Genomic DNA, 16,691 nt, shown 5'->3' with positions numbered 1-16,691 from the left:
CTAGTATGACGTGAACTTGGGCAGGTTCATATTTTGTTTGACTCCAGAAAATATAAAACAATAGTGTCAGGTTCCTCCCAACTAAAATATTGGGCCCTGTGATTCCATGACCTTGGGAAGCTTTCCTAGCTGCTATTGTATTTTAATTTTATGCTTCAGTCTGAACTGATAAATTCACAGCAACATGTGCACTGAAGTAGATTTTTCAAAGTGACTAATTTTTCAAAGATAACAATGCATCTCAGCTTGCCTATCAGCAATGAATTAGATTCTGAATATATTTTATATTATATATTCACACTTAAATATGTGTGACGTAACATGAGAAGCTATTATTTTTTCCCTATTAACAACTCTAGTGTTCTCCTACATCATTCAAACAAAATGAAAAGAAGGTTAGAGAAATGTTTTATATTACAGAATATTTAAAAAGACATAAATCACAAGAGATGAAAGACTAGATTTGAAAGTTATTTTAATATCATATTCCAAGTATTTCTGTTCCTCTACACCCCAACATTTTGGTATCATATAATATTTGATGTTTCGGATGCAGATATCTCAAAATCCAAAACTTGAATATGTTTTTAATTAGCTATTATTTTAAATACTGCCCCTGATGAACAAACTGGAACATAAAGACAATTAAATTTAATGTAGATTTTTCTTCTCTGTTCTTCTCTTCTTTTCTTCACTGTTGTTATATTTTCTTGAATCACTAACCCAGACATTTTTCCATATAACACTTTTCTTTCACAAAAGTGCCCCTAATTTTAGAAAATGGTCTAATTTGGACTGCAAAAATAATGCACTTTGACATCACTTTAACAGTTATAGCTAAATGCTATGGAATTCTAGGGTTTGTAGTTTGTGAGACATTTAGCCTTCTTTGTTAGAGATCTCTGGTGCTACAGCAAACCATAAATCTCAGAACCCCACAGGATGGTGCCATGGCTGCTAAAGGTCACATTTCCACTATGATTTATTATTTTCCTTTTATTATTTTTATTATTTGCGGTTTGTTTTTGTAATTTTGATGTATTGTTATGTACTTTTTAACCATGTTTTACTGTTTAATTTTATAGTTGGGAGGGAGGGTTGGGTCGGGGTCTTGTGAGGCTTGTTTTTTAAATTGTTGTATACTGTATTAACTCTGCTGTTACCAGCCTCGATCCTCAAAGCAGAAATGGCGGGATATAAATAAATAGTTATTATCAATATTATAATCACTGCTCAGGTTATATGACCATTGTTTCCATTTGAAACCAGTTCCGATCCTACTTTGAGCGATTTCTGTTGTGATAAAGCAAAGCAAACACACACAAAAAAGTTTTTCCAGACACTAGTTTCTAGTGGTTCTTTGAAAAGAATCATTCTGAAGACAGTTCAACACGTGGGAATGGCAGTTCTGAATCACATCATTCTGGAGGGGAGGGACTAATGGCAGAGCGGTGTTTACCATCCCTTCTCAGTTTTTGGAAGATCCAACATTCACCTCCCTCTCACCACTGCCTTTGTGCTTGTGGTGTGACCTATGGGTGCATGATATTTTTTAAAAATTGATAGAAAATTTGAATTATTGATTTTGCAACTACTTGCAATCAGTGAGGTAAGTAGTTGCAAAACCAATGAATCGAATCTGCTATCAATTTTTTTTAATTGATAGAAGATTTGATTCATTGGTTTTGCAGCTACTTGCAATTACCTGGGCAATCCAACGGCAGCTCATAGTGAGACGAGTAATTGCAATACCACTGAATCAAATCTTTTATCAATTGATTTGAAATATATAGTTCCCAAGCTGGGCTGCCCAGGCTGCTACTTATGTCACTGATAACGCACAGATGATTGGCATGCATTTTGAAGTGTGCAAACTAGTGGAAATTTCTCTCTCTCTCAATCTCTCTCTCTCTCTCCTCTCTCTCTCTGGCTTTACTTCGCAAACGAAGATTCAGGAAGGAAGTGGAGATGACAATTGTGCCAAAAAAGAAGCAAGAGATAATGAAAATACAGTATCTGCTTTCATAGTGGGAATGATGGTCCTTTTGGAATCAATTTACCAACATGGAGTGAAGGTGAATTGGAAACCGGTTTAAATATAAGTGGAAATGAGCCCAAAGTAGTGTCAAACTGCATTATTACTGCAGTGCATGTTATACCATTAAATTCAAAGATTTTTCATTTGGGGGCATATACTATAGTTGTCCCTGACTTCCTTCACCAGTTACAGCTCAATGTATTTTTCACAGTTACACTATTTCTTGACTCATTTTCATGTGTTATTTTGAAACAAATGTACTTGATAAAAGGCTGACTTGTCACCAATTACCTGGTTTAGAGAACTGTAATGTATTGTACATAAAGGTGCCTTTCAAGGTGGTTCAGAAATTTCAACTGGTTCAGAATCTTGCTATGAGTCTAACAAGGAGAAGTCATTGGGAAAGACTCTGGCCAGTCTCTGAAATGTCCTTCTTTAATAATAATAATAATAATAATAATAATAATTATTATTATTATTATTATTATTATTTCTATACCGCTTTTCCGCATTGATCAAAGCGGTGTACAAAACAAAAGAATACAACAGTACGACAATACAAAATTTAGGCACCAGTTTGTTTCAAACCCAATTCTACATGGCTTGAGACCCAAGTAGAACCTTAAAAAATGCCTATGTCTGCATAATTCTGCCTGGATGTTAAGGATTTCTTTGTTTGTTGCTGCCTTCAAGTTGTTTATAGCTTATGATGACCCGGAGGCAAATTTCTTTGTTTGTTGCTGCCTTCAAGTTGTTTCTGGATTATGGTGGCCCTATGGCTTAGAGTGACCCTAAGGGATATGGTGACTTAGTGATTAAAACACCAATTCTGACAATTGTAAGATTGGAGGCTTGGCAGTTTCTGGCCCAAATGCTGCATGATGGGGTGAGCTCCCATCACTAGTCCCAGCATATGCCAAACTAGCAGTTCAAAAGCATGCAAATGCAAATAGATAAATAGGTACCACTTTGGTGGGAAGGTAATAGCGTTCCATGCAGTCAGGCTGGCCACATGACCATGGAGTCATCTTCAGAGAAAACTGGCTCTTCGGCTTAGTAACAGAGATGAGCACCATCCCCTACGGTCGGACACAACTAGACAATCTTGTCAAGGGAAGACCTTTACTTTTATCTTTAAGGCAAACCTATGACAGGGCTTTCTTGGCAAGATTTATTCACAGGGAGTTTGCCTTTGCCTTCTTCTGAAGCTAAAAGAGTGTGACTTGCCCAAGGTCATCTAGTGGGATTTTATGAATAAGCAGGGATTTGAACCCTAGTCTCCAGATTTGTAGTCTAGTGCTAAAACTACCACACCACACTGGCTCTCTAAGGATTTCTACTAAACCCTTTTTATATACTCCCACCATCAGAGGTAGGATGAATGGTGACCAAGAGGAGACTTTTACAATTGTACTGCCTAGCCTATCTTGGAGCCTAGCTTTATCTTTAAGGCACCAAACAAGATTCCCCCCCCCCCTATTTTTCCAGGTTTTTAAGCTATTTTACATACTTTTAAATGAAGTTTGATTTCATACTTCATTTGGCTGTTTTCAAATTGCAGTGGGCCCTTGATATTCACTGCGGTTTGATTCCAGGACCCCCATGGATGCCAAAATCTGTGGATGCTCAAGTCCCATTAAGCATAATGGCCTAGCAAAATGGTGCCCCTTATATAAAGGGGCAAAATCAAGTTTTGCCTATGGGAATTTGTAGGTTTTTTTTTTTAAGTATTTGCAAGCCGTGGAGGCTTGAATCAGTGGATAAAAAATCTGTGGATAAGGAGGGCTGTATTCTAATGTTTTTATATTTGTATTTTTGGTATTTATTACAATTTTGGGATATAGGTAATAAATAATAAATGTCTTAAGTTAATGAATATAAAAAGATGATAATTTTGTGTTTACCTAACGCTTCAGCAATGGCGTTATTTATATTTTACAATGTAAGATTTCTAGATATGCTATCACCATAGCCATCATAATGTCAGGATGAACTGGTACCAAAGTGGAAAAGCACTTGTAGTACTTATCCAAAAGTTCTTATCTGAGAACATTTTGCTGAATTTGGTTCCAAGATCCCCCATGGATAACAAAATTTGTGAATGCTCAAGTCCCATTAAATATAATGACATAGCAAAATGTTGTCCCATATTAAAAATGGAAAATCAAGGTTTGATATTTGAAATTTTTACTTTTTTTTGAACATTTTCAAACCGTGGATGATTGAATCTGTGTATAAAAATCTGTGTATAAAAAGGGCTGACTGTATTTTGTAAAACTTCCTAAGCACTAGGAATAAGGGAAGAGATGAATAATTACATTCCACGGTTTAGCAAAAACTTGGGTACATTATGTTTCTCCCAGACATTAATCATAAACATTTTCCTCACAAATTAGTCAGGCAAAAACCACATGGATCCAAATTGTGTAAATAGTTTATTTGTTTGCAGTAACTTTGGGAGGAAAGCCAACAATCAAGTTATAGATCTTCATAGGAGAAAGGAAAAACATCCAAGTCCTTAGAAAGGGAGGCAAGTGAGCGGCGGACTTAGTGTGCAGCAGACTGAGAATCAGAAGACTGAAGAATGAGTTTATGCTACTGGTGCAAAGCCAACCTGGTTGTTGCCAAGATCATATACAGAGTAATAGGACCTGAGGAACACATCTCCAAGGATCCACAAGGGTTGACCATTCTGGGATGGCAGGTATGTGGGCATGATGCCAACGGTGCAATAGCCATTGTTGTTCTGTGAAGGGAAAGGCACAGGGCTGAGTTAAAATCTTTAGCTTGGAAGTCTTGTCAAAGATATGGCATTAATATGGAACCCCAGAATAATGAACAACAACAACAAAAATATTTTTGAAATCTTTTGTAATGTTAATGCTTGTGTATTGCTATTTTTTTAAAGGACCTCACCCCCCCCTTAAAGTTTGGTTTAATTATTTAATTTATCTAAATTTGCAAGGAATGTTTATTCTTAGTTTTTCTTTTTATTTGCTTTGCTTTGTTAATTGTTATGTATTTTGCGTTGTTGATTTTTACTGCTGCTGATTTGCTATGTATTTTTGTTTTTGTTATTTACTGCTATTGTTAATTGTTATCTTATTTTATTATTATTGCTTAATATATTGCTGTGTTACATCTGTTTTTTATTTCATATTTATTGTTATTGCTTTGTATAATCCCCTCTGTTGTAAGCCGCCTGGATTCCCAGTGATTGGGCAGCATATAAATTATTATTATTATTATTATTATTATTATTATTATTATTATTATTGCATCAGTATATCTGAACTAGCAAATTTGCATGAAACTGTTTATTCATTGCCTCCTGAATGGGGGCCACCAAGAAACAGCAGCTGCTGAATGCTGTATTTCAGAGGAAGGCAATGGCAAACCACCTCTGAGTATTATTATTTTTTGTCTAAGAAAACACTATTAAATGTGTGGTCATACTTGATAAATTGTCCTGCAATGTCAAAAATTACAGTAAGAAAAGAAGGAAAAAGGATTGGGAAAAAGTGTTAACTTTTTGGGAAAAGGAATGGAATCTAAATGTTGCTCTTATTGAGCTATAGGAAACATATCAGCTATTGGCTTATTTGTATTTGTTATACATAATGGCATGACAGAGTTAGAATTGTACTAATACATTTTCCTTTTATTTCTATATTCAAATTGATAATTTAGGTCAGCTGCTGAATAGGATTTAGGAAATTCTTATCATAATATAAGTAAAAGCAGGGACTTTACCGCTTAAAACTATTGCTGTATACATAAATCTTTACTGTGAACTTCTATGTTGGGTATACCTGAATAAGCTTAGTATTATTTGATATCATAGTAATGTAAACTTTGAATGCAAGGGACACTTTCAACACTTGGATTTAAGTCTTAATTTTACTACTGATAGTGTCATTGTAAAAGCTAATACAGCAAGACTACTACTATAGATGGGGGGATCTAATGGTGACAAGAATTGAGCTCTTCAACAACCTGAGTCGGGAAGGGAGAAAACCTTCGTATGGGTCCTCAAGACAAGAAGACAAATTATATCAAGATATGGAAATGGCTTTTTTTATGTTACATACCGTAATGTGGTTTTTATATGTGTTTACCATATTGTAAGCTTTCTTTTTTATGTGAAAATTTAATAAAGATCATTAAAAAATGTGTGGTCACCATAAGTTAACAGATGTTTTGAAAGCATGTACACACACCAGGTGTTGCTTTGTAGTTCTCTAAAAGGAAGCTCATAAATAGTAGCCCTTCAATCAATGTTGCTGTTGTTTTCCATAATGGTTGACTAGTTCCAGTTTTTGGGCAATATCATTATAAGCACCTTGCAGTTATTTCCTAAGTATCCATAGGAATGAAAGGCATTTCCCATTGACAAGGACATCTTCATAGGGTCACATTTCCTATTATCTGTAAGTGACCTTCATGTAGAGAGAAAAAACATGTGTGCCATTGCTTAGGAAGTAAAACATGAAAACCTATTTTGCCATTCACAAGTATGTAGGTTACATATCTGGTCCTAAGTACCAATACATCCAGCATAGTTATAAATAAAATTCCAGCATTTGAAACCATCATGAAACAAATCAGGTGCTCAGAAGAATTACATACCTCCAAGACATAGGCAGAGGGACTCAGAGGGAAGCTGCTTCCACCAATGACAAATGTGATGGTGGGCATGCTCTGAATGTTGCTGCAACTGACCACATACTGTGGAAGAAATAATGAGAGAAGAGCAATGTTACAAGATATTTCAACCATGGTTTTATTTCAGGAAGTCTAAAAACCATAGGGATTCTGAAGCTTCTCTCCCTCATCATTAAAACTAGAATCCAGATCTACTATGCTTTGTCCAGTGCCACACTCATGACAAGTTGAAAGCCACAGACGAACTGCCAAACAGTGCCAGAACTAAGCAGATAATTGAGGAATTTTCAGACATCTGGCTAGTACTCCCAAATCTCACCTCCCCTTGTTGCCCAAATAAATGATTGTTTAGTCACACTGGAATGTATACCCACCTTATGGGGTGGAAAAACAAGTCAACACTAAGGCCTGAATCAAATCGCTTAATCCCAGTTACAGTAATCCATTGATTCATTTATTTAATGTTGAGTCAAAATGTTGGTAAATTCCAGTTATTTTTAGCTGGAAATAAGAATAGGGTTCAACCCTAAACTTTTTGCTTAATTAAAACTTTTTTTTTAAAAGAAATTTTTTTTCCTCTTAATGCTTGCTTGGAGTCGGTAATGGGCTGGATGAGGGAAAACAGACTCAGCCTGAATCCAGAGAAAACGGAAGTACTGGTGATTGGTTCTCCTGGCCTGGGTAAGGAAATTTTTCCACCTGTCCTAAATGGGGTCACGCTCCCTGTGAAGGACTCTGTTCGCAGTTTGGGGGTGCTTCTGGACTCGTCGCTTCACTTTACTGCTCAGTGGATGCGACGGTCAGGAGCACCTGTTATCAGCTTCGGCTGATACGCCAACTGCGACCCTTCCTTGGCCGGGGGGACCTTGAAACCGTTATACATGCTCTGGTAACCTCTCGATTAGATTTCTGTAATGCGCTTTACATGGGGCAACCCTTGTACCAAACCCGGAAGCTTCAATTAGTGCAGAATATGGCTGCTCGGCTGGTTACTGGATGTTCCAGGGCCAGCCATATAACACCAGTCCTAAAAGATCTCCATTGGCTGCCTATTCGCTTCCGGGCCGAATACAAGGTGTTGGTTATCACCTATAAAGCCCTAAATGGCTTGGGCCCAGGGTACTTGGAGGACCACCTCTCCCCATACAATCCGCCCTGCACTCTCAGGTCGGGTGAAAAACATCTTTGAAGAGTTCCAGATGCTCGATATGTATCAGCTCAGAGGGCTTTCTTTATTTCAGCCCCTCAGCTCTGGAACTCCCTCCCCAATGAGCTCCGTACTTCCACCTCCCTCGATGCTTTCAAGAAGAACTTGAAGACTTTTTTGTTCCGCCAGGTTTTCCCCCCATGAGCCTTGTGGTCATTCTCTTCCCCTTGGAAATGTTTTTGTGTATTCCATTCTACACAGCCACTTGTATAGGGTGTTGTTAGTTTTTACTGTTCTTAATTGTTAACTTTGTATTATTGTCATGCTGATGTATTAATTGTCTTACACTTTGATGTACACCGCTGTGATCGCTGGAATAGCGTTATACAAATAAAATTTATTATTATTATTATTATTATTATTATTATTATTATTTTGAAGGTGATATTTAGTATTGTCTGGTTAGTAAATTCTCCTGCTCATTATACATAGTTATGTACCCTTACCTGACCATTGCTGTCCTGCTCAGCTCCAACATATTGCATCAGTTCACCAAAGACCTGCTGTGGAGCAGTGAGGAGGGATGTGCCAGTGTCCACAATTGCCTGGCATCCCTGGCTGCACCAGTCACTGATCTGGTTGCCAATGTAGAAGCTAGAGAAAGAACATTTAAGAGCTGTTTTTATTTATACTTGTATTAGATAATGGTACAGGGAGGTTTAATATCAAAGATTTCAAATCTCCATGTTTGCTTTCAGTGTTTTCATGATTTCACCAGAACCACCACTATGGTCTTCTCTTAGTTTAAAACAAATGCTTCAAAATGAAAGCAGGATTCATGTTATTCAGCTATAATAGTCCTATTTCTTGTTTCCAGATCTTAAGACAAGAAGAGGGTGTTGCACCACAGTCCAAAATAAACTGAATAAGGCATGTCTCCTTTTTTTTAACCATGGTTTTTAGAGGGGCTATAAACAAAGAACATATGCTTGACCTTGTTTCACACTATACAATATACTTTGTTGTTGGAAATGTTCGAGTGAACCAAGAGATCTATTGGCTGAGCTCATGGAATGGAAAACCTGCAATAGATTTACATAGGACTGTCAGCTTTAGAAAGAGAAGTCAAGTGTCCATTCCTGGCAGTAGGCAGTTCTGGCATCTACAGAGCTGGCTGGGAGTTTTTGCTACCCCCTTTGGGCCAATCAATAATTGTGTTTGCTCATGGGCAAATTGCTCAGAGGTTGTGCCTGGGTGCCTGACTGGCATGCAAGTACCCCAGTGTGCCATCCAGAAAGGTGGAGAGAAAGCATGTTGAAGAGAGAATCACTTGTCCAAGGAGACATCTGAAAAGTACAACTGCTCATATAACCAGGAGTTGTGCAAGTATATTGCTATTTTTTGGATCTAGCTCCTTCTCTTTTACACACACACACGCACATACACTCATACTAGCCATTATAAGTGAAAATTGCTTTACCTTTCAATCCCAATTTGCCAGTAAGCTTGTTCGGTGACTGGAGTCCAAACAATTTGACCAGAGTACAGGCTGGTATCAACACCTCCCAAGGCAAGTTCACCACCCTGAGAACCCTCATTCCTATTAAGAGAAATGTGCAAGAGATTAAGCATTTCATTAGTTCTACTAAGAGACTGCACCATAACTGAGACATATATCAGTCACCAGACTTAAAGGAGAACGTACAGAACATAACCCTGATAGGGACAAGATGTCCCCACTGATTGTGTCTAAACTGGAAGATACAGAGAAAAGAACTGGCAAAGAACTGTAGCTATGATAACAATTTCAACTATACTGTAACTAAATTCTATCACTGCAGGCTGTATAGTGTGGGCTTTAGAGTATTACTCATCATCCTGGAAAATCAGGGTTAAATGCCCACTTAACCGCAAAGTTTTCCAGGTGATTTTCAGCTAGTCTTTCTCTCTCAGTCTTACCCATTCATAGATGTATGCTTAGGACCAGCAATTGTACTGAATAGTGATGTATATTTGAAATCTTTGAAAATTCTATTGTAAATTATGTTCGAAGATTTTTGCATTCTCTCTTCCCCTCCTGCTGTCTCCTCTCATCCAAAGATCCCATTTGCTCCTACTGAATCACAGGGCAATAAATGCCTTTGCAAATGTGATTCAGGTCACTCCCTCTTTTGGTAAGCTCTCTCACACAAAGATTTTCTCGTTTGCAAAGGTTCCCCATCTTCCTCCTCTCTCAACTTTCTTTGGAAAGATGTTGAAATAAAGATTTCTTCTTTACCTGAACTATTCATTAGCTAGTTTAGGATATAGCCTCTATGCATATGTAGATTCAAGCCATTAGTAAACTTTTGTTTAAGCTACAGTCTCAGTTCTTAGAGAAGCTGTAGTTAGACCACTCTACGCTGCTGATTTAAAGCTAGACCCTAACAGGCTTGGTTTTGATATTTTCGATATTTAAATATTTTTGTTGCCTTAACAAAGGCTGAAGCCTTAGGAAATTTGAATTGCCCTACAAATAATTGTCTGCTAAATGTATCTGTTTTCTTCCTGAAAATCAAAAGACTTTCATGGGAGAGAATGGGGCATGTCCATGCTTACCCACTCAGATAGAAGCCAAAAACAGGAGCATCAAGAAGGTTTTCCTGCAGCAGTCCTTGCAGTACAGTGGTGGCACCACCAGAAGAGATGGCAGGGTAGGCCATACCCAATATGCCATCAAATTGGGCATAGACAAAGTTAGTACCAGGTTCAGTCTCACTCAAGCCAAATTCCTGATTGGTAATGGAAATGCCTTGGATCTAGAGGGGAATGGTAGGAGAAAGTCAACACAAAAAAGCAGGAAAGGGTTATCACTACAAAGAATGCAACCTGTCAGAAGAGTGTCATTATCTGACAGACCAAATGATTTTACAAATTTTCATGATTAAAAAGAAAATATCATATGCAACAAATGATCTAAGGGGGCCTGAGCAATTCAAAATATATGTGCAAATATGTACAGTCATTATCAAAAAGATGAAGAGACTGCAGTCTTAGGAGTTCATCTGCTGTTTTTTTGTTAATTTGGCATAAAGAGAGTCCAAAACAGAGCTTAGAAAAGTTATGCACTAATGTATTGGCATCAGTTAGTTGCCAATGCAGAAAAAAATTATCTGTCAGTTGAAACAAATAAATACTTTCCTCTTAGAGCTCTGATACTTACAGTTACGGTGTCATAGCCAAAGATCCCAGTGAGACTACCAGTTCCATATTGCAGAGAGAAGGTTTGGTCATTGCTGGAGTAAGTAGAAGATTGGCTGGGGTTGAATAATGGATGGTTTGCTAGTGGTGGAAATTGCATGGAGAAGATAGAAAGGTATCACTTTTGAGCTCAAGGTTATAATTTCACAAGCAACCAACCGTCTCCCCACTCATTACTGAAAATGAGCCTGCAGCTACATTAACTTTTTATCTGCTATGTATTGGTATCTTCACTCATGCAATGTTGCTCAGTCCCACTACTGACAAGGTGAGAAATACTCACTGCAGGCTTGACTCTGACAGTAGACTGAAGGCACCCAGAGGTTGGATGATCCAGTATCAAAGAGAACCAAGAAGTTCTGTGGTGGGGTTCCAATGCTGATCTCTCCATAGTAGGACATCTAGAGGAGGAAAGACATGCTCTCATCATTGGCTTTCCCCACACTGTTATCCACAGAATTTTTGCAGGATCAACACAACTGTTTGAAATAATTGAAAACAAAATCCTCTTCCCCAGTTATTTTGTGAATGATCTTAAGCAACAACATTTAAAAGAAATGATACATACTTCAGCATTAGTAGTTTTAGAAAACACTCCAACTGAAGTATACTTTCTAAAGTATAGCCCATTTGAGAACACTACCATTACTATATATATTACAACCATGTTTTCAGATCTGGTTCACATAACATACATGTGACATACATGTTAAGTGTCTGCATAATTTCCAAATTATAATAGATTTTCCCCATTTGAGGTCATAGTTCTTCCTTCTCTTTTAATTCAGAGTCATAAACAGTGAAGGCTAAAATTCCACTCTCAAAACTTAAGGTAAAAATTTCCATAGTTAAGATTTAAGCACTGGGCTTCTAATTTGTTGAAACACCAACTATTTCTCTTTCCCTTTTCCTTCTCTCCATAATTCTAGTAGTTTTGCTCAAGCAGCCAGACACTTACATCCATGTAGTTAGCCAGAGGCTCATAGGCAGAGGCAAAGTTGTTGAAGTACTTGCTTGCTGGATCAAAATGATTCTTCTGTAGGAAATGTTCAAGGACACCTTTTTCTTTCATCACCTCTCGCATGGACTTGCATTTTTTCAGAGGAACTCTGTATGGGATATAGAAGCAAAGAGTTATTCACTGACTTCATCCCTATGAAAGTTACGATTGCAAGACAGAATCCTGTATAGGCGTTACATCTTCATAAGTGGACTTATGTATGCAGGTCAGTTTTGTACAGTCCATATCCAGTGGAGCTGGCAAGTGACCGATGTGCATTGCTAGTGTCTTGATACTCATCTTCATAATTAACTAACAAGGTTTTTTATAACCTCTGCTACTTAGCTAAATATGCATAAAGTTACATTAAGTAAAAGGTGGCATAGGATTCTGGCAGTAATGTTCAGAGTTTGTTTTAAATAAATAAATATTGTGGCATAGTGGTAAAAGTGATGGGTTGGACTTTGGTAAATTCAGGTTCATGTCCACACTGAGCTGTGAAACTAACTAGATTATCGTGGGCCGGTCACTTGCTCTCAACTTGTCCTACTTCATAGGTTTGTTATAGGTAGAGTGAAGAACCACATACACTAACTTGAATTCATTGGAGAAGGTGGGGAAAATATTGTTGTTGTTGTGTTGATAATAATGTCTCAGAAGTTTTCTCTTCTTTCATGTCTTCATGAAGAAATCTATCTTTAGATTTTTCCCCATCTTTAAAGTTTACTTATTATTCTACTGACACAATTCCACTATTAAAAGGTGTTATGTCAAATCATTTGGGATCATGACTTTATAGTTTGAATAATAATAATAATAATAATAATAATAATAATTTTTCATTTCTCTCCTTTCTTTTCACTCTCTAGTTTATGATAGCCAAAGAAAACAAGTTTCTGTGATCATTTTATAATAGGATGGTTCAACTGTTAACTATCATAGCTAAAACAGAGCCTCCATATTCAAATTTCTCAGAGGATATGCTGCCTTCGTCTGCAACAAAAGAAATAAATAGTCTTTCAGGGGCCCCAAGATTGTGTTGTGTTGTTTCTCCTCCATATTCACACATGGGATAACTGATAAATTAAAGAAAAATAAAGTATAGCTATAATCCCCATATTTTCCTTGACCAAGGGATATGTGAGTTTCCCAAAGATAGTTGGCTTGCTAGTTTTTAGAAAGAGTGCTAAACTAAGTTGATTATCATTTGTTTCATGAAGCAAAGCAATTTTTAGAATGAGAAAGTGAAAAAAAGACTCACATGGGAAGTATAGGTGCTGCTCCTAAAATCAACCACATATGTAATTTGAGCAGCTCACCAGAAATGCAGTTGAAAGAATGGCCTAAACTTTTACATATCAGCTCAGCACCTAGAGCCATTTCATTCAATAGGGCTTACTCCTGAGTAAGTGGATAAAGGACTGCAACATATATGTATGTTTTGTAATAAGAAACATTACTGGAAAATAAGATAAATTTTGAATCCCCTGTCATCTGTTTTATTCGTATGTCTTCAAAAATTCCAAATGAACAGGTTTTCTGTTTGAAATCCCCCTAAAGCCCCTGCAGTTTCATTTGTTTACTGAGATTGTTGGGGTTTTTTTTTTTTTTTTAAAAAACCTTCTTTTTAACATTTCAGTAAAGTTGCACCTTGTGGATATATTTTCCACCTGTCAAGTCAAGAAAAAGTCAGTACTATTATCTATATTTTATGACCTAGAGTGGCAGTCAGCTATACAGTAGTTTAATTTGAACCTAACAAGTTCCATTGATTTTGAATAATTTTTAAATGCTGGTTGGGTGGTCCTGTTATGTTGTGGTCCAAATAAGTAATTTTTCAAACCTTTGTTCAATTGTCAGGTGCCAACCCTGGTGAGCTAATTGACTAATTGGAATAAACACAGCTACGACTAAGTTGCATGTCCTGTCTCCCCTTAGCCAGGCATATAGGTGGAACCCTTAGGTGATAAAACAGGAATGGGAATCTTTGGCTCTCCATATGTATTAGAACTTCAGTTTTCAGAAGTCTCTCCTTGAGTAATCAAGAGTAAGGCATTGTGGGAATATCTGGAAGTCCAGGTGATTCCTATCCTTACACCTGATTTAAAATATTATTGTAAAACTGCTTTTTTAAAAAAGGGGTTTCTGACGTCGCAGACATCTTTGAAAAGTTGGGCAAAAGACTGGCTCCTTCCTAAAGCAAAAATTACATTATTGTTATGAATGATAATTTTTTTAAAAATGTATTTTTGAAAACAGAGTATTATTATTGTAATGAACAGTGGGTCCTTGTTATTTGTGGGGGTTTAGATCCAGGACCCTCCATGAATAGCAAAATGTTGTTCCTTATATAAAATGGAAAATCAAGGTTTGTTATTTGGAATTTATACTTTTTTTTGCAATATTTTCAAATGGTGGATGCCTGAATCCATGGATAAAAAATCCGTGGATAAGGAGGGCTGACTGTACATGCTTAAACCATATTCACATCCCTCCCCCCCTTCCTTCTTTTTTCTTTTTCTTTCACTTTCTTTTCTGCCTCTGCTCTTTGCAACCATGCTTTAAAAATCATGCCTTAAAATTCAGTTGGTTTTGAGTGTGTAGTTTTATATATATATATATATATATATATATGCTTTTTAAATCAAATTTAAAATGACCTGTTGACTGACATGAGGTTTAGCTGCAAAGCTGAAGTGAGTTGGCTTAAAATACATAAACGTGATAACACTAATCCAGAAACATAAGTAATAATTTATACTTCACTATTGTTACTATATAAACCTTTTCTTCTAGTTTACAGGGACAACTGAACTGCAAAGTAACTGAGACCACGTCTATCTTATTATTTCATACTCACTTGATAACGGCACCCTCACAAAGGTGAAGGCACACCAGGGCAAGGATTAGCCACTTCATGGTGCTCTTTTCTTAGCTGCAGTTTCTGGAGTGAATTCCTTAGCTTCTGCAGTTTGGTATTAAAATACCGTATGGGCATTAATGTGCCAGGGCCTCTTCTTTTATAGCCTAAATGATGCTGTTTCCTCCACCCACGTGTAGCAATGCCACATTCACAGATCCAAACGTTATCACTGGGTCAACAACACCTTACACTGAGGCTCTTCTCAAAGCCATTAAGAGCCCTTTTATCTCTAGAATAAGTGTTTAATTAAAAAATAAACAATAAAAAACAAATTCAGATTAACACTAACCCCATATTTTAGAGGCAGAGATCCATACTGGGTCTTATCACCATGCATGTAGTTCTCTTTTTTAAAAAAAACCCAACAACTTTGCAAACTACATATCTAGCTTGCTTTATCTACCATTTGACTGATGTATAATAGTTATACTGGTGTGTATTTTCTCAAGGGGGAGTGGAGGAAATGGTCTGTAGATGGACCTAGAGCAGAATGGAAAAATTCTGATTTAGCCATAATTGGTCACGTCATTATTAATGTTTCCATTCAAAATCTTATCAATAGTATGTCAACATCATATCATCCAAATGGAATCTCCAGTTCTTTGAGGACAAAAAAGACTCTGGCTTAGATCCTGTAGAACTGCAAACATCATCACCTAGGACTTACCGGAGTTATAGTCCAATGACATCTAGAGGGCCACAGTTTGCCATTCCTGGATTTAAAGTATGCACTACCAAAGTGGGCTAAATGTTGACTAATCCTGGCTAGAATAAGCCCACTAAATCAATTGCTGAATTGTAAATCAATGCTTATATAAATCTCATTATTTCAATAGGTTGCTCTTCTAGCAATTGGATTTAGGCCATAATGAGCAGCATGGCAAGGCAGAATATGCAGTGGGATGCAGTGGCCCTATGTAGAGCCACGAGCAGACACAAAAGATTTACTTATATTCATTTAGTATTGTAAGATTATTTGGCAGAAGTTTGTCTACTCTGACTAGCAATGGCTGTCCCGAGTCTTGGGTACAAGTCTTCCCCATCACCTGCAGCTCCTGATTCCTTTGTGGAAAGGCGGGCTATAAATAAATATTTTATTATTTATTTTTATTATTTAATTTAAGGGTAGGCAGAGGGTGACTTTTCAAATGTTGTTGGACTGCAGAGCTCAGCATCCCTTATCATGGACTATACTAAACAGGGCCTATGGGAGCTGCAGCCCACTAATGTCTGCAGTGTACTAGGTGCACTAGGTTGCCTGGACTCACCTGTTTTCATAAGAAAGCATATGGACTAGTGCTGCACTGTGGGGATGAACTGCAGTTCAGCACACTAATACTTAATTGACTCTTGGAATATTTGCAGGAATGAGCTAAACTGAGCATTGTGTTCTTAGCAGAGCCATCATACACCCACTTACTTGGCATTAGCAAAGCAAGATTCCAGAAAGAAAAGAGAGGCAGCCACACGACTAATAGTAATGCAAGCAAACCCTCCCACAAACATGCCAGAGTGACTATATATAGACAGAGGGATACCCTGTTCATCTGTTCCATTAATACCAGCTAGGGACAGCACAGCTATCCATTTATTCTTCATGGTGTTCATCCTCCCAGATTTAGGACTCTCTTCACTATGGAGGCTCTCCCCCAACCCCTATTGCTTTCTGTCAAGGTGG

General features: G+C 37.3%; 1 protein-coding gene across 1 annotated transcript; it reads right to left on the bottom strand.

The window, feature by feature from the left end:
• Nucleotides 1–4,490: 4,490 nt before the first annotated feature.
• On the bottom strand, nt 4,491–15,009 carry LOC121928825 (gastricsin-like). The gene is made up of 9 exons (XM_042464051.1): nt 14,951–15,009; nt 12,049–12,199; nt 11,374–11,491; nt 11,053–11,171; nt 10,449–10,648; nt 9,331–9,450; nt 8,357–8,504; nt 6,668–6,766; nt 4,491–4,784 (listed from the first exon to the last, which is right to left on the bottom strand). The coding sequence occupies exons 1-9, from the start codon at nt 15,007–15,009 to the stop codon at nt 4,629–4,631; spliced, it is 1,170 nt and encodes a 389-aa protein (XP_042319985.1). The 3' UTR covers nt 4,491–4,628.
• Nucleotides 15,010–16,691: the final 1,682 nt, after the last annotated feature.

The sequence above is a fragment of the Sceloporus undulatus genome, chromosome 4 (genome assembly GCF_019175285.1).
Source record: "Sceloporus undulatus isolate JIND9_A2432 ecotype Alabama chromosome 4, SceUnd_v1.1, whole genome shotgun sequence".
Classification (NCBI taxonomy): domain Eukaryota; kingdom Metazoa; phylum Chordata; class Lepidosauria; order Squamata; family Phrynosomatidae; genus Sceloporus; species Sceloporus undulatus.
This window is presented reverse-complemented; position numbering and strand designations above follow the sequence as displayed.

Coding starts and splice junctions, on each gene's coding strand:
- LOC121928825 (XM_042464051.1), bottom strand. CDS start 15,009: ATGAAGTGGCTAATCCTTGCCCTGGTGTGCCTTCACCTTTGTGAGGGT. Junction 9,451..10,448: donor TTTGGCTTCTATCTGAGTGG/GTAAGCATGGAC, acceptor TTCTCTTAATAG/GAATGAGGGTTCTCAGGGTG. Junction 8,505..9,330: donor TGGCAAATTGGGATTGAAAG/GTAAAGCAATTT, acceptor TTCTTTCTCTAG/CTTCTACATTGGCAACCAGA.